Raw genomic sequence first — 17,105 nt, forward strand, 5'->3', positions numbered from 1 at the left:
CCGCTTTGTGTGAAACGCCAATCACAGTGTATCCTGGGAAAGCGATAAACCAATCACAGGACAGAGTTTAATACATATCTCGAATTCGAAGCAACTGAACTGTTCTCATTTCCAAACGGACGTTTTATTAGTTACTTTAGCTGTTATGGAAGTTTAAATTGAATATCGCCATTATTCAAAGTACTACGGTTGCAAAAACACAATTTTAGAAATAAGTGATGGCTCAAGATACCATTTTCTCACGTTGTGCTAAATTAAAACGAATTTTGGAGGACAATAGTCCAACTGATAGAAAGGCAATGAGTTTGTCTGAGGAAGGTTTGATCGATGCCATTCTCGCATTTTACAATGAATGCCGCTCAGAATACTTGCAGAAAGACAAGCATGTGGCTAAGTTTGTCCAGAAATGTGAGTACACATTTAAGACGTTACAAATATGAGCAGAGCCATTAAACGGAGGGTTTTATGACATATTTTAATAGATAAAGAGGACATAGAAAACATTAGCAAATCTAGACCATGTATTAATGATTTCAAAGTCGTTAGCATTATTGGACGTGGTCATTTTGGAACGGTATGCAATGCATGTTTTAATGATGGTAACTGCTGATCAATGGTTAGGACTTGAGCATTTATTTTCTGTTTTAGGTCGCTGTTGTAAAAGAAATACAAACCAATAAAGTTTTTGCTTTGAAAACATTGAAGAAAAGTGAAATGTTGGCACAAGAAAATGTAATCGTAGACACTGTCGTACATATATTCAGTAGCTGTTTTTTGTGGTATAAGATCTAGAAAGGTTCACTTGCTTCTAAGTAAATAAATTCTTTAAAATTGTTAGGTAGCATTTTTTGAAGAAGAAAGAAATATCATGGCTTACAGTGGGTCAAGATGGATAACTTCGTTACAATATGCATTTCAAGATCAAAAAAACCTTTATCTTGTAATGGAGTTTCATCCAGGAGGAGATCTTCTTACCTTGCTCAGTAAACAGGAGAATGAGATACTGGATGAGAAAATTGCAAGGTTTTATCTTGCAGAGATCATAATGGCTCTTCATTTTCTTCATGGAATGGGCTACGTTCACAGGTGTTGCTGTTGTTGACAAGTTGCTGACAATGATAATAATGTGTACCAAGGAAGATTTTTATTTTACTATGTTAGGGATGTAAAGCCTGACAACATATTGATCGACAGAACAGGTCATATCAAGCTTGCTGACTTTGGTTCTGCAGCAAAATTAGAATCCAACAGTAAAGTAAGTTAGAAACTACCTGACTGTGAACACAATGAAACGATCAGTTTCTTCATTCTTACACTTCCAGACATTGTGCATGTTCTGAACACCTCTAATGACAACATTTGTATGAAGAAATTTGTTTAACACATTGTGTTTTATGATCTGAACACCTCTAATGATAACTTTTGTATGAAGAATTTTTTTTACTTCATTGTGTTTTATAAAGATCACGATTTCAGTCATCTTTTTGATGCCTGTGAATTCATCTTCTACATCATTCCAATATTTTGCCAAAGGTTCGTTCAAGAATGGCTGTGGGCACTCCAGAGTATATCTCCCCCGAGGTGCTGACAAGTCTGGAGGGAGCAAATGATGGTTATGGTGTTGAATGTGACTGGTGGTCTCTTGGGGTAGTGGCATATGAAATGATGTATGGCAACACACCATTTTCTGCCGACTCTGTTGCCTTCACCTACTGTAAAATCATGAACCATAAGGTAGGAAGGATTTTCTCTCATACATACTAAGCAACATGCAACACATACCATAAATGATCTATAGAAATGATATAAAATACCTCCCTCTATTTAATGCTTCATATCTCTTTATCGCCACTTCTCCCCCCAACCCCCACCCTCTCGGGAACCACTAGCATTTATTAAATAAGCATTTATGAAATCATTGGAATTAATGATTAAATCAGAATATCCATATTTTGGTAATTAGGAATCACTGTCATTTCCCACTGGATTTAAAGCCAGTGCGTCCATGAAAGGTTTAATCCGAGGTCTTCTTACGGATATTGACAGTCGTTTCAAGCACGAACATCTTGTAAAACATTCCTTTTTTAAGGAAATAAACTGGAGTCAACTTTCTGCAGGTGTTTATATTCGCAATATCTCGATGTTTTATCATGTTCTCTTGAAAGAAAATATCTTACCTCAAACGTTTTGCTTTCCAGAAACTCCGCCATTTATTCCACCAATCACAGGGCAGGATGATACATCTAATTTTGATGAGTTTGATCCAGAAGAGGAAGCACCGACGTTTGGTGGAAAAACACCAATGAAAAATTCGTTCAGCGGAAATGATCTTCCCTTCGTTGGTTTTACGTTCATCAAACGAAATGACCCGAACAAGTCCGTGCAACGTGCTGAGGATGGTCGCGTGCGTGAAATCGTCACAACCGATGACGTCATAGCAGATGACGTCACTTTGGATGAAAATTTTTGTAAAGTTAGAATCGAACAGCTTCAGTCGCTGTTGAAAGCTAAAACATCTAATTTGGAAAAAATTGCTTTTGAAAAAGATTTACTGGAAAAAGAAAATATTTTGAAGGAAACAGAGTTGAAGGTGAGTTACCATTTTGAATGTTGTTCGTGAAGTCGGCTCGAGAGTTACCTTTTCTGCAATATAATTCTTCAGATAGTTTATTCAAGTTTCTTTAATGACCGCAATCATTTATTGTTTGATGGCTGTGTTAAGGATTTGAAGAAACGACTGGATGAAGAAAGAACTCGGACATTAAACGATGATAACATGGCGTTAAAATTGATGTCAGAAATTGACGAGATGAGGACAAAAGCACGTGATTTACGTAAATTAGAGACAAGGTAACATTTGACGTGTTGTAAGCAAGATATAATCATAGAATGATTTTAATTTCGTGTTTGATTTCACATCAGTGAGGCTTTGGATGAACAACAAATAGTGGTAGCACAGTTGGAGGAAGATCGTTTTGTTGCTATGAAACGGTCTCAACACCTGAAGGATGAACTGTGTTCTCTACAAAAAGTAAGTATTAGTATATTTGTTGTTAAATTTGGATTATGATAAGAGCAAGTTAGCCAAGCCATAGAATAACGCGCGCATTTTGTGAATTTTACTTAAGACCATTATGAAGAGTTGAAATTTCAACTGATACACTTTAAGTCTGTTGCTGGCATTGAAATTGAAAACTTTCATTTTTTCAATCAAGTGTTGTTTGCGAATTTTAGCTTGTTGGCAGCAAAGATAAGACCATAGAGGAGCTACAAAAAGCTGTCGAGGAGGTTAGTAATTTAGAGCGCAATAAACAACGATATTTCTTTACAATTATGATTGGTTTTCATCTATTCTTTTCATCTTTCAAATTTAAACACTTTCCATTTATTCCCTGTGTAGTTGAAAAAGCAGTTAAAAGAATTGCAAGAAAAAGCTTTTGATGAAAATCATTTTATTGAGGTAATGCATGGTTATCTAACACTGTTTCAAATATGAGCATTAATCTATTCCTGACCTTCGATGTTTCTTCTTTGTGTATGTAAAGATGCTAGCCGAGTTAAAACAAGTCAGGGAATTTGAAGAGACCGTCAGTAACGTTAGTCCAGTTGAGCGTGTTAAACAAAGTCAGAGAAGTCCTGTTGCAATAACACCAACATCGAAAAGAAGAGTTGAGGAGATCTCCACGAGAGTACTGGTATTGTATAAAATGTACATGTTCTATGTGTTGAGTCATCTTCAAGATGCTATAACATTATGTCATGAAACAATATCCACACACAGAAAACACACTCATAGATACAGGATCTATTTGATTGTAGCTAATGTGTTATTTGAAGAAACACTTTTCTCGTGTTATTCAGGATGCTCTGTCGCAATATCAGGAGAAAGAAAGAAATGATATGACAAAATTACGGGAAGAATTTCAGCAAAAAGTCGAAGAATGTCGCGAATTGAAAATGCAACTTGTGGTGGGTGGATGGTTTGCGTTAAATATTCTTGTGCGACATTAAATGTCTTTGAAAATCTTCCACCTGTTGCTCTGAACTTGGCGTGAATGTCGATTTCATGAACTTTTTAGTTGTCGAGTGGATTTAATGCGAGATGATACAGAATGAAATAAATGCATGAAACATTTTATGAATGATTCCAATTAAGGCAATGTTTTTTTGTAAACATTTCACTATCTTTGGATCCCTACGAATCCCATATGAAGAATTCCATATGTTTTCTTTTTATCTTATTCAATTACATTTGCCTATGTTCTGTCATCGTATAGGGTAATAAATCTCTTAAGAGAAAACTCGAAAGCGCTGAAGAAGATTGTGCTAAGGTTTGAACAGTTGATATTGTATAAAATAATGACAAGCCTATTTACGTAAACAAGTCGATATTTTAGGCCGTGAAGAAGAACAAAATCTTGGATGAAGCTGTTAAAAAAATGGAAAAAGAAGTTGATGAAGTTTATGTGAGTTTATACATACAATTATGTATTCATATGCACATCAATTTACTGTCCTGCCTCTATTGTACTTGTTAATCCATGAATGTTCAACATCTGTTGTAGGATTTCTATGTATGTGTCTTTCGGTATATTATTAGGATGTTGGCGAAGATTTGAAACGTGATATAAGTAAACGAGAGAAAGATTTTCGCGATGAAGTGTTTAATGTTAACAAGAAATATGAAGTTGTCGTGTTGGAAAACGAGGTTTTTAACTTTATGTTTTAAATTTTATCGAGATTCCAAAATTTCAACGATATGATATGATTTTATTTCATTTTTGTAGAAGCTGATGTCTGAGGTCGAGGAGTTGAAGAGAAATTTCACAAATGTAAAAAATGAAATGCAAAAAGTGAAAAATAAAAATGTCGAAACGACAAAAGGAGAATTAGAACAAAAGGCATTGCTGAATGTTATTCGCATCGAGTTGAACGACTCAAAGGATTCGAAGAAGGTTGCAATGAGTTTTTAAATAATCTTTTCAGTTTTCACTTGTTTTAACATATGTTTTAAGTGAAGAATAATTTCATTGGTTGCTTTCAACTATTATCAGAAATTAGAGGAGCAAATAGCGATATTACATAAGCAACTGGAGAACGAAACGATTCTGAAGAACGAGTTAGAAGAAGATCTACAAAGCAAAGACAGCTTGATTGAAAGTCTTCTTCAAAATGAGCAGGTAAGATAATCCGATACAAGAACTGATTAAGCAAAAGGTCAAGCTTACCCTGGAATCTACTTACCGGCACATTTTTGTGTTTATCTTACCAAAATCATGTCACTCTCCAGTTTTTTGTTCCTTTACTTCTTCCACATACTACTCGAAATTATTGTATATGATTTCTCCATGGAGTTAGTGAATCCACCTTTGATGATATTTCTCCCTCGACGCAATCTATAGGCTATTAACGCGACTTGCGAAGAGGATACAGATGAAATTCGTGAACTAAATGAGAAATGTAAGACTTTGGAAATGAAATTAGTTGAATCGAGCAAAGAAACGGAATGCTTACAAAATGAGTTGAAGAAAAGTCGTCTTTGTAATGACGAGTGCATGGTGAGTATGTTTGTTTATTGTGTTCATTAAGCATTGTGTTGAAGAGATTGTCAATATTAAATGTTGCCTTTGTTTTGACTCAAGACGTTACAGAAGAAAGAGAAAGAGTTGTTGAGTAAAGATAGAGAAGAGATCCAAGATCTTAAAGCTGAAGTTGTTTTTTTGAATGCGGAAAATAAGGAACTGAAATCGAAGGCAAAGGTTCGCGTTACATCATTTCTGAATATTTGCTTTGTCATTTCAATAGACGAAACAAAGTTAAAGTCTTTGTACCTGACCTTTTTGTTCGAATTTTTTCTTTGAATTTTCATTAAAAGGATTTACAAAGTGAATTACGAAGAATTAATGAAGAGCTGTCTGAAGTAAAAGGACAAAGTGAAGTGTACATTGATAAACTTTCTGAAGCGTCCAATCTTGTGATTGGTCATCAAAAGGTTGAGATTTCTTTCGTTAAAGCATGTTTTATTGTATACCTGATAATTACATAATTAATTTTCACGGTAGACTATTGATGCCTTGAAAGCTACATGCTCTATGCTCGAGGGACAAATCGAGGAACTAGAAATACTAAATGATGAATTAGATGAAAGAAATATAAAACTGGAAATCGAGAAGTACGCTTCAAAAATGCCGTGGTTTATTGTATTGAATAAATAGTGAGAAATTGTCGGATGATATATGCATTGCCTGAAATGCAGAAATGTTTTATTCGTGTTGTGACACTTATTTATTTATCTTAGAAAACAAATAATACTGACAAATGAAAAATACGAAGCAAGACTTTCTCAGAGCGAGCTGTAATTTTTAATTATTATACTTTCCATGTGTTTTTGGTAGTATGCATGAATATGAATTGAAATAAAAATGTTTATTAATGTTTTTTAGAGATCAAGTCTTCGAAAAAAAAGATAACGAACTGCAAAAGTATAAAGATCAAAGCGAGGAGTACCAAAAAACGGTATCATTTTAATTTTTGTAATTGATTTTCAATATAAGACTTGCTTAAAGTGTTTGGTTTTGATATTTTAAGATATCTAACATGGAAAATCAACTCGCTAGAAGTGAGATGAATCTAAGATCACTTGAGAGAAAAATGGAGAAGGAATGTTCCTCGAAAACATCTTTACTGGCGGAGGTAAATATGTTTTATTTGTTGTTGTTTCATAAGTTAAGAAATGTAGTATACTATACTAAAGACTCTTTGCTGTCAGAAGTGATCAAATGATTACATTCTTTGATTTTTTCAATTTTTAAAACAAAAGGGTAAATAATACTTGTATCCTTCAACACAGTAGTGTAGAGCTGTATGTTACGTACATGTTTGATTGGAAAAGGTTATTTTTCGCGAGAGCTTCCGTTCCAGTTCAAAGTGGATAATAATGTTTAAGGGGGGGGGAGAGCCGGTTGAGGAGAAGAGCTTTTTCTGTCACTCTCATTAAGAATGCCGAATATCCGTCGTAGGTTGAGCAACAAAAAGATATCGTGTTGTCACTTGAAAGAGAATTACAAAATCAGAAAGAATACTGTGATGAATTGGTAGCTGAAAGTAATGCTATGGCGGAGAATTTAGAAATCTTGAAGTCACTTCATGCCGAAGAGAAAGTTAAACTTGTTTCGACGAGTGCTCAACAGTCAAAACTTATTGATTTCTTGCACTCGAAAGCGGAGAATAAATCATCAAAACGAAAGGTCTGCAAAACCTTTAATATTTTCTGTCACTTTTTACTTTCGCCAATCGTGCATTCCAAAACAAAGTTGTTTTTTTTGTTGTTACTCTAGTGTGATTGGTTCGACGTTTTTTGTCTTTTTTCTGTTGCATCCAAATTTCCTTAGAGGACTGTTGTTGATTGAACCCTTTATTTATACATTTTTTGATAATCACTTTAAGTGAACCTTTCATCAATCTTCCATGATGGAGTATTGCATAAAAATCTTTCCTGTATTCATTCTCCTGTAAGCTGTCGTTTGCCTTCAAATCATATTTTATCTATGGCTTTTGTCATGTTTTGCTTTTAGTTAAAAGCTTTCTGTTGATTCCTTCTTCTGACTTTTTCAATGTTTTGTTCATTAGCGTCTTGGTGTGTCAGGCCTCAAAATGTTACGGAAACATACAAGCGAGCGTAATTTACTATCATATAAAGGAAGTGAACTCCAACAGTCGTTGGAGAAAGAGCGAAGGAGTAAATCTCAATTGCAATTAGAGTTAAAGAAAGTCAGAGAGGAACTGGATGAAACGAAGGAAAAAGGTACATGGTTGAACTCACTAGCAGTCTAACACATTGGTTGAAAATTTTATCTTTCTGAAAACTTAGGGCTAAACTTGTCGTTCATTAGTTTTTACCATCTGTGTTTAGTCTGTCATTGACCTGTTTGCTATTCAAGTTTTTTAAACGATGTATTTTTTACTACGTGCTTTCATTGAAGTAATGTATTGGAAAGGTCGTTGTCAGTTTACTCCTAATGCGACAGTCGCTCCTCGCTCGAACCAGTCCATTGCTGTGATATCTGCGATCCAGCAATCACCAAGTCAGCAGCCCAGCCCAGGCTCAACTTTAACCCCTTCAACATCATGGAAAAGGAAGAATTCGGAGTCTCGTCACAGACCGAAAGAACGAATGCATCATAACATTCCTCACAGGTGAATGAAGTATTTATTCGTCGTTCTTTTTTTCATCAAGCAAAAGATAAAGTTTTTTTAGTTTAGGATTTCGCCTTTGGTGACAAATAATGAAATAGAGAAAACGTTTGCTCCTTATAGAATCCTTAGCAAGGCTGTTTCTTTATGAAATAAGTTAGTTTACTTGATGCTGTAACATTACATAAATAAAACAAACAACAACAAACAACATTTGTATTCCGGCCAGTATTAATCTTATTACATAAATAAGAGATGATTTTTACTGAAGAAAGAGGAGTTTAGAATCGATAGATGTCTCGTGTTCCAGAGAATACGAAGATTGTAAACTATACGTAACGCAATGAACAAAATGTTTTTTGCACTTCAGGTTTACTACTCTGATGAATATGCGCGCCACGAGATGTCCTGTATGCCTCGACAGTATTTTGTTTGGTAGACAAATATCAAAATGCACGGGTAATGATTCTCTTTCATGTTTTATAGCAAATCTGTTACACTAAACGCCTGCAACGTTCGTATCTTTAGAATGTAACATTGTCTGTCATACCAAGTGTTCACTGTTGTTACCGCGGACCTGTGGATTGCCGACTCAGTATGTTGAACATTTCAGTGAAATGTTACTTGGACCTGTGAGTAGTAAGTCATCGTCGTTAGGAGATATCTCTGATGTTGAAAACATCTCCATCGTCGAGGGATATTTGAAGATAGCAAGGTACAATAAGAGATATCAGTAAGTAAAACATATTTAAACATGCTTTGACGATTGTTATTTGATTTATTGTCAGAAATGGCTCTACCAGAGGCGGTTGGGATTCAAAATGGGTATATTTAAACGATGGAGTGTTGAACATTTCAGAAACAGCACCAGACATCAACAGTTCGGGTATGTTTTGCGGTAGGATTTCTTTTAAAAATCGAAGTTGTTTTTAAAAATGTGGGGGGGGGGGGTGGGAAGAGAACTTACCGCAATGCCTGTTTAATGTGGTTAATTATTTGCATATTTTATTTAGATCAATATGATGAAACATTCAACTTATCGTCCAGCGATAACGATGTGAAAGTTCACTCTGCTATTGCACGCTCGGATTTACTTGGTGTGGCAGCAACAGACCTTCCCTACGTCTTTTCAATCGAGATTCGTCCCCAGACCACTTGTTGGCCCGGTTGCACGTTGCACTTACTTTCTTCCAGTTTTCCTGAGAAACAAAGATGGGTGCGGGCATTGGAGAACATCGTGAGAGAAAGAGACAATGACGTCGGTAAAAGTCATCAGGTATTTGAAGTTTATGTATAAACCTATCTTATACATCAATATCCTTTTGTATACTTGTTCTGGATTTTTTTGTCTTGATTGCTCTCTAATAATTTGTGTTTTTTGCATTTTTTTATTTTACAGAAAGTGTTCCTTGATGTATTGTTAACAATGATTAAAGATGAGCGTCTGGATATAAACACTGCTTGTGCTCTCAATGACAAAGTATAATGACTTTATTAACTCATTTTTTTCGTTTTGTTCAATTTTTTATAAATGTTTTCCATGGTTTGCAGTTTGTATTACTTGGAGCTGCAGAAGGCTTGTTTACATTATCGATCTTGAAAAGTGAAGATGATAACAGACCTCGTCTTATTCCTGGAATTAGGAAAGTCTATCAAATAAACATTGATCGAGATGTTGGTCTCGCTCTCCTGATTTTTGGTGAGTAAATTTATTGGTTTTTGTTGACATTACTGAAGTTTTAATGTCATAACCAGTGTATTTATATAATAATTTGAAGGTGTTGAACGGCAGTTAATCGCTATCGATCTGAAACAATTAGAGGCTTGTACGAAACAGTTCTGTGAAGTACCTTTAAATTCTTTGGAGTTCCAAGATGTCGGCAACATTATTAATTGTCATCTCTTTGCATCGAAGAAGGTTGTTGTTTTAAAATCTAAAACATCTAAAACCATATACAGTAGCTACACAAACATCTTTTTTTGTTCACATCTGTTTAATGACTATAAATCCAAACGCTCTCCTTGCCTTTCATGTCCATTCCCGAGACATTCTTCTGACCCTACCCACTTTTTGTTTTGTTTTCTCATCAGATTGGAGATACGACGTTCCTGTGTGCTGCCGTATCTAACAAGATCTCCATTTTAAGATACAACACGTCAATGAATTCTTTCGTAAAGAGAAAAGAAGTAGAGTGTTTTGAACCATGTATATGTATTGCTTTTGCAAACGACAAAGTAATCATTGGATGTGACAAGTTTTATCAGATTGATCTCCGACACTTTTGTTTGACAGGTCGGTTGAAGTTTATCGTAATTAGGTAATCTTTAGTTTGAATAAATGTTGGTGTGTTAGGTATAAGGTAATTTTATTGCCTGTGAATGGGTGCCTAAAATGTCATTGTAACCTAATAAATTCGTCGAAATTTTCACGTTATTTCTAAATAGATTTTCTCCACACACAAGAAAACACTCTAAAAGACGGTGACCTTGATTATATACGACCCGAGTCTTTCCCTGTTGATGTTCTTCATTTATCAGAATCTACCGAAGAAGAGTTTCTGCTTTGTTTCAATGGTAAGAAAAGCTTTTGATGAACAATTCATCTTGCAAGTTGGAGTGAAGAGAATCAAGAGCCTGTAGGTTTCGAGACGATTCGATTGCATTTAAATTTGAGATGTTGTTTTTTATAGGTTCGGGTGTGTTTGTCAATGGAAACGGTGAGCGAACACGAAATGAAGATCTAAAATGGAGTGGCCTTCCTCTCTCCTTCGGTAATTTTTACTTTAGAGCAAACTACAATTCTTATGTAATTGTATTATATACGGTAATTTCTTTTTTTTATTTTAGCGTACAAGAAACCTTACTTGTATGTCACATATTTTAACTCTGTTGAAGTTTGTCAGATTTCTTCACTTCATAATCAGTGGTAAGTGTTGTCAATCAATAATAGTTGTTGATGCTTTGCTATAATTATTGATGGAACTTTTTTCCCCAAAGTACCATGTCCCGAACATTCGCCTCCATAGAAAGACCACGAATCCTTGGAGCAGCATTAAGAGCTGGTGCAGTATACGTCGTTAGTGCAATGTCTGACAAGATCCAAATCATGTGTTGCCAAGGCAATTTGTCATCGGTATTAAACTCTGTGGAACTCAATGCTTGTCAGGCAACGTCACGGCATACGATAAAGCGTCGTCGTTCAGCCGTTGGTTCCGAAAATGAAACTCCGCCATCGTTTAGTGCATTTTCGAAAGATCCTCAACGCTTTTTACAAAGCTCGCTTAGACACTGACATTTTGTGAAAGATATTATGAAATGGCTTCTTTACTTTCTAGTATAGATAAAATAACATAAGACATTGCATTGAACCTTTTTGCTGGCAAATTAAACTGGGATGAAAAAAGGGATGATATATATAAATGCATGTATGTCCAAATATATAAATAATAGTTTAGACTGCACATTCAGTTCCAAGTCTTCGGAATAATTATCAATTATTTTAAACGAATTTTGTAATCAATAGAAATATTTTACATAAAATTATTGCATTTTTAAGGAGTTGATTCCTATTAATTTTACTTAAACTTGCATTAACCACACCGATCCCTTCCTGCCCTCTGTTTCAGTTGCCCGTCTCAACGAAGTGTTCTGAATCTTATTGAGCATGGTTTCTACATTATCGTTTTAGTCGCGTTCAACGTGTTGATCACTTCGATCCTCCAAAGTATTCTTCGATAAAATGGCTTAGGTCGCCTACATTTTTACAGAGATTGAGTGATTATATGAAAATCTTGCATAAATTACCCCACAAACATTAGTCTGTTGTGTTTTGTGATTTGCATCCATAATTGCAGAGAACGGTGCTGAGTCAATGTTTTGAGTGCAGAGAAGAGGAACGCCTACTTGTTCCTAGTCTCTCAGACGAAACACTACTCACTATGGCGGATTCTTGAAAGAGGATATACACAGTAAAAAATTGGTTGTTTTCTCTCGATTTTTGTTTGTCGTTGCGCACGATGAGGGACAGACTACGGGCATTACAGGTTCGTTGTAGTAATATGGTTTTGTGCGTCAGTATGTACGTTGATCATAAGTAGTAATGTGTCTAACAACTCTAGCATACAGGATATGAGGTAGTCTACTTGTAAGTTGCTTTATATTCGCAAATATTTTTGAACATTTGTGGTGAAGGCGGCTGCCCAGAAAACCGAGGATTTTGCTAGTGATGACGATGAACACACAGTTCAAATCGATCAAAGTTTCATGGACGTCTTTCAGAAAGAGGTATGAAACTAAAGCAATAAAGACCGATATTTTAATTTCCGTTCGATTGTACAGAGTAAACACGCACATATAAGTTGTAGGCAAATTTATCGAACTTGTAAATTTTCATAATGAAAAGTGATAACAGTACCCATGACTTTCTCCATTTAGGTGAACGATATTCGTAATAGTATTGAGGGCATCAAACGAAATATCGACAATGTGAAGAAAAAACACAGTTCTATTCTTTCAGCGCCTGTTGTCGACGATCGTAAGGAATGACTTAAATATTTTGTGTTGATTACGGTGTAGATTTAAGTGTCGTACTTTGTAACATATATAAAAAAATAATGCTTGAAAACATAAAGATGATAATTTTGATAAATGTTTGAAGGCGTCAATTCAGAACTTGACAATCTAATGGGTGTGATTAAAAAAGATGCAAACAATGTGAGGGCTAAGCTCAAGGGTAAGTCATCGTAACAGTACCTGAAATTTTCATATGAACTTGTGCAGTATAATATGAATGACCATTCGTGCTGAAATTTAGCTATGGAACAGAAAATTCATGATGACAGGGAAAATGCCCAAACAAGAATCAAAGTTGGCCAGGTCTGGTTAACATGGATGAGTTTATTGTTTAGGATCAAATATATTTGTGGGAATTATAATTGATTCTTTTGATCAAGGTCTGGCCATACTAGCATTTGAAATTTAAAAGATAGCATTTGCTAGAATAATTGGATTACCTATATGTACCATGTATGTTCAAGTGTACCATGTATGTTCAAGCATACCATGTATGTTCAAGCATACCATGTATGTTCAAGTGCACCATGTATGTTCAAGTGTACCATGTATGTTCAAGTGTACCATGTATGTTCAAGTGTACCATGTATGTTCAAGTGTATCATGTATGTTCAAGTGTATGTTCAAGTGTATGCTCAAGTGTACCAATATGGTCAAGTGTATATTCAAGTGTACCAGTATGTTCAAGTGTATTTTCAAATGTACTAGTTGACTATCATATGACTTTCTGTTCTGATAATAATTGAACTACCTGCAAATGTAATTGGGATGCCAGACGACATAAGAATTGTGAATTTTTTGTTTTTGTATTATTACAGCATGCAGCCTTGTCTCGAGATTTTGCTGATGTAATGTCTAACTACAACACAATTCAAGTTTCGTACAGAGAAAAGTGTAAAGAAAGGATTCAGCGACAATTGGATATAAGTAAGCTGGTGATATTTAGCTTCCAATGTAGACAAAATAAATGAGTAATGTATGTTTTTTTTACCTCAGCTGGACAATCAAAAAGTAGTGAAGAGGTTGAAGACATGTTGGAAAAGAAAAATATTGCTTTGTTCACATCAGGGGTATTTGGAAATGCTTTAAAGTTCTTATCGATCTATTGTTTTATTGTGTATTGCTATGGTGAATATCTAGATTATTATTGAGACGCAGCAAGCAAGACAAGCTTTGGGCGACATCGAGGCTCGACATCAGGACATAGTAAATCTAGAGAAAAGCATTCGGGTAAGATTTGACAGTACATGCTTGTTGCATCCTAAACATGTTATTAGATTTTCACTTGATAATATTTCTGTTATAGTTGTTTGTTAAATTCAATCACTATATTGCAAAGCTTATTCTGTTTAGTATTTTATTTCAAAACATTTTTAATAGGAACTACATGAAATGTTTCTTGATATGGCGATGCTAGTAGAAAGCCAGGTTAGATTTTCAACAAATTTTCCATGGTTGATTGTATTGTTTTAATGTTCATCATGTGATTTTGACATTATTGTGCATATGCAGGGTGAAATGATAAATAGAATTGAACACAATGTTGACAACGCTGCAGATTATATTTCATCGGCAAAAAATGAAACTAAGAAAGCAGTAAAATATCAGAGTAAAGCTCGAAGGGTTGGTTATCATCTACTCATATTTCAAATATATAGTGGTTGGAATTGGCACTGAAGTACGTACGTGTGTCATTACCATGCTGTTGTCAATTATCATCTGATTTTCTAAAGGCAGAAATTTTAACTTGTGTCTAGTTTTGATTTTGTACACTTTTTTTCACACTCTATTCAAGCATGTGGTAATAGATATTACACATACTGACCTAAAATATCATCAGGTAAGCTAACATCGGTAAAGCCAAGAATCGTGATATTTTACCGTACTTCTGATACACTTTGCAATTTTAGTATCCCAATGAGACTGAAACTAATTTTTTCCCATCAAATATTTCAAATTTTCCTACCTTTTTCTTTGCCATGACCAGCTTTAGTCATCAGTTGATATTCAACAGTATTGCCACATTTATAGCTGTCAATTCCAATCATTAAATCAAATTTAATTATAGTCTGAAATGTTATCATTCAAAGTTTTTCCTTCCTTTATAGAAAAAAATAATTGTGGCAATTCTTTGTGTGCTATTGCTTATCATCATCGGGGTGATAATTTACGTTTCTGTGTGAACTAGATGACCTGTGGTAACATGTCAGCCGATTGCTTGTATGAAGCCATTGCCATGCTAAAAGTATCATATTTTTATGTGTAGTTGAAAATTTTAGTATTAACATGATTTTCACTTTATCAAGAAAGTTGGGTAGATATATATACATGATTTCTTTTGGAAAATGCTAGTTGGCCACAAGCAACAAAAGTATTGTTTTCTTTGAGTGAGAGGAAGGACTTTGCACTTGCCAAAGAGACTTCAATACTAGTATTTATGAATTAGACAAAAATCCAGTCAATCACTACTGAGTTATAAAATTTGCATACATTCTTGTTGAATGCTACATATCATCAAACAAGGTCAAAATAATTTGTTCTATAATTACAATTTACATACATGTATTTATATAACATTGATTCAAGAAAATATCAGTTTTGAATCATATGTCTAACCTGATTTTAACTTGTTTTGAGAAATCGATGAAGTTCCTCTTAAGAAGATTTTGCCCCAATAATAACTGTTGCATTGTAAATGTGTTTCTTAAACAAAATTAAGAAATGTTAATGAAGAAGCAAACTTTATTTTCCAGTCAAATTTAAAGGCTAGCATAGTTCTTAACAACTTGTTCGAGTGATAAAACTATCAAGAAAATCATCTTCCACTATTCCTTGGTGTATATACTGATGTATATATGCACGAGATGAAAACATTTTCCATGCCTTGCTGATTACAGTATTGAGTGGTTTAACTGGACTTTGAGAGTTACTCAACAAGGTTAGTGATTGGTCTGTATCATTGTAGCTGTACCTTTGATGTGCATTATGAAAGCTTTTGTCTTTTGGTATCCAGTTTGCATACAATTGTGGTTGCTTGAATGGGGATAGATCAACAGTTTCTGAGTCTTTTCCACGAAGAAATGTTTGATTGGCCACAGACTTGTTGATATGTGACATTGGGTCTGCTTTTGGAATTGGTTGAGGTGATTCAGGTACCTTAACTGACCAGTTTATTCCTGTGAAATAGCAGTGAAGTTTGAAAATAGCAACTGGTACATATTCCCCAAAACGATCTTACCTTCCTCCAATTTTGCATCTGAAATCAACATTTGTCGAGCATGCTTCACAAGCATGTTCCAGTTGTATGACGTATACACTAAAGATGCCTTAGGAATGATGGGAATGTTGAGAATATTAAGAAGTTTGTACCCAGGATGAGAGCATGTGTTGGATAAAATATCAGCCAGACAAAACTTTGACAAGTATTTAGACTCCTTTGCAAGAGATGCTGAGGCATACCCCAGCCAATTTCATCGCTAATCACCTTATTGATGTCCTTAAATGAAACATTTTTGATTTTTAGTAACTGCGTGCATATTTGTTGCATCTTGTCATTCTCCATGAAAATGATAGCGTCAGATGAGGAGTATAAGTGAGACAATGTCAAGACTGCATTATAGTTTTGTATGATAACTTCTCCCATGGTGTATGGCCAGATTGCATTGTTGATGATAGTAACATGAGGAAACTCATCCTTTATGGCTGTAGTAAGAAAAGTACCCAAACCAGATCCTGTTCCACCAGCAACACTCATTAAAGTCAGAAAACAACCTAAACTATCACATCTCTCAACTTCTTTGGATACCGCTTCCAAAACATCTGAAACGCAATTCTGACCATGGAAACAATAACCAAGTGCCCAGTTGTTGCCTGACCCTCTCTTCCCTGATACCTGTCCATCTCGACGATAACTCCATGTGGTTCCCTTGGCCTTTGTATCTTCAAACATTTGTGAAATGACTTTCTGTTCCGTGTCCACCATTACCGCCCTGCAAAGCATTTTACCGTAGCTATTCTCGTCGAAAAAACGCTCTGTGACCATCTCAAAGTAATCATCGCCATGGAAACTATGGGGGTGCTGAAAGTTCGGTCTGGTGGCAGATTTTGAAAGTAAGTCATAAAATTCACGTCCAACTTGGTTGCCACATTGGCCCAATTGTAAAGTCACAACAGACATCAGTTTTTAATTTTTAAAGAGAGTTTATAAACAACACAAAAGCGTACAGTTTAGGCATGATCCAAAAATCGTACAGTCAGTTTAATTTTGTGGCTACGTCAGTACGTCCTGGTGCTCCAGTTGTCAATATTGGGTTCAGTGAGCAGTGATTTAAGATCCTATT

General features: G+C 35.1%; 3 protein-coding genes across 5 annotated transcripts; 2 read left to right on the forward strand and 1 right to left on the reverse strand.

Moving 5' to 3' along the window:
• Window positions 1-118: 118 nt before the first annotated feature.
• LOC124434439 (citron Rho-interacting kinase-like) lies at window positions 119-11,748 on the forward strand. Of its 3 annotated transcripts, XM_046984334.1 has the most exons (41): window positions 119-408; window positions 483-574; window positions 649-732; window positions 839-1,086; window positions 1,162-1,255; window positions 1,534-1,734; window positions 1,964-2,117; window positions 2,199-2,590; window positions 2,723-2,850; window positions 2,923-3,031; window positions 3,235-3,288; window positions 3,401-3,460; window positions 3,546-3,695; window positions 3,862-3,969; window positions 4,278-4,331; window positions 4,398-4,466; window positions 4,601-4,708; window positions 4,788-4,955; window positions 5,055-5,180; window positions 5,403-5,558; window positions 5,643-5,759; window positions 5,876-5,992; window positions 6,063-6,172; window positions 6,299-6,355; window positions 6,444-6,516; window positions 6,589-6,693; window positions 7,020-7,247; window positions 7,630-7,804; window positions 7,983-8,196; window positions 8,564-8,652; window positions 8,722-8,908; window positions 8,982-9,079; window positions 9,207-9,469; window positions 9,593-9,673; window positions 9,745-9,892; window positions 9,972-10,111; window positions 10,285-10,486; window positions 10,639-10,767; window positions 10,884-10,964; window positions 11,041-11,119; window positions 11,191-11,748. In XM_046984334.1, the coding sequence occupies exons 1-41, from the start codon at window positions 219-221 to the stop codon at window positions 11,483-11,485; spliced, it is 5,733 nt and encodes a 1,910-aa protein (XP_046840290.1). In that variant the 5' UTR covers window positions 119-218; the 3' UTR covers window positions 11,486-11,748. The 3 variants fall into 3 exon arrangements, with proteins under 3 accessions (XP_046840290.1, XP_046840292.1, XP_046840291.1); XM_046984336.1 differs by lacking the exon at window positions 7,020-7,247; XM_046984335.1 differs by lacking the exon at window positions 6,299-6,355.
• Window positions 11,749-12,087: 339 nt separating this feature from the next.
• Window positions 12,088-15,373, forward strand: LOC124435371 (syntaxin-like). Its single transcript, XM_046985312.1, has 11 exons — window positions 12,088-12,236; window positions 12,385-12,477; window positions 12,628-12,727; window positions 12,851-12,925; window positions 13,007-13,068; window positions 13,584-13,692; window positions 13,762-13,835; window positions 13,906-13,995; window positions 14,146-14,193; window positions 14,278-14,388; window positions 14,874-15,373. The coding sequence occupies exons 1-11, from the start codon at window positions 12,210-12,212 to the stop codon at window positions 14,946-14,948; spliced, it is 864 nt and encodes a 287-aa protein (XP_046841268.1). The 5' UTR covers window positions 12,088-12,209; the 3' UTR covers window positions 14,949-15,373.
• A 116-nt stretch (window positions 15,374-15,489) lies between these two features.
• On the reverse strand, window positions 15,490-16,942 carry LOC124435369 (tubulin delta chain-like). Its single transcript, XM_046985311.1, is given in 4 exon segments — window positions 15,490-15,564; window positions 15,566-15,941; window positions 16,004-16,214; window positions 16,217-16,942. Coding segments are annotated over 4 exon segments (1,353 nt in total). The 3' UTR covers window positions 15,490-15,524.
• Window positions 16,943-17,105: the final 163 nt, after the last annotated feature.

The sequence above is a fragment of the Xenia sp. Carnegie-2017 genome, unplaced genomic scaffold, assembly GCF_021976095.1.
Source record: "Xenia sp. Carnegie-2017 unplaced genomic scaffold, XeniaSp_v1 HiC_scaffold_14, whole genome shotgun sequence".
Taxonomy (NCBI): Eukaryota; Metazoa; Cnidaria; class Anthozoa; order Malacalcyonacea; family Xeniidae; genus Xenia; species Xenia sp. Carnegie-2017.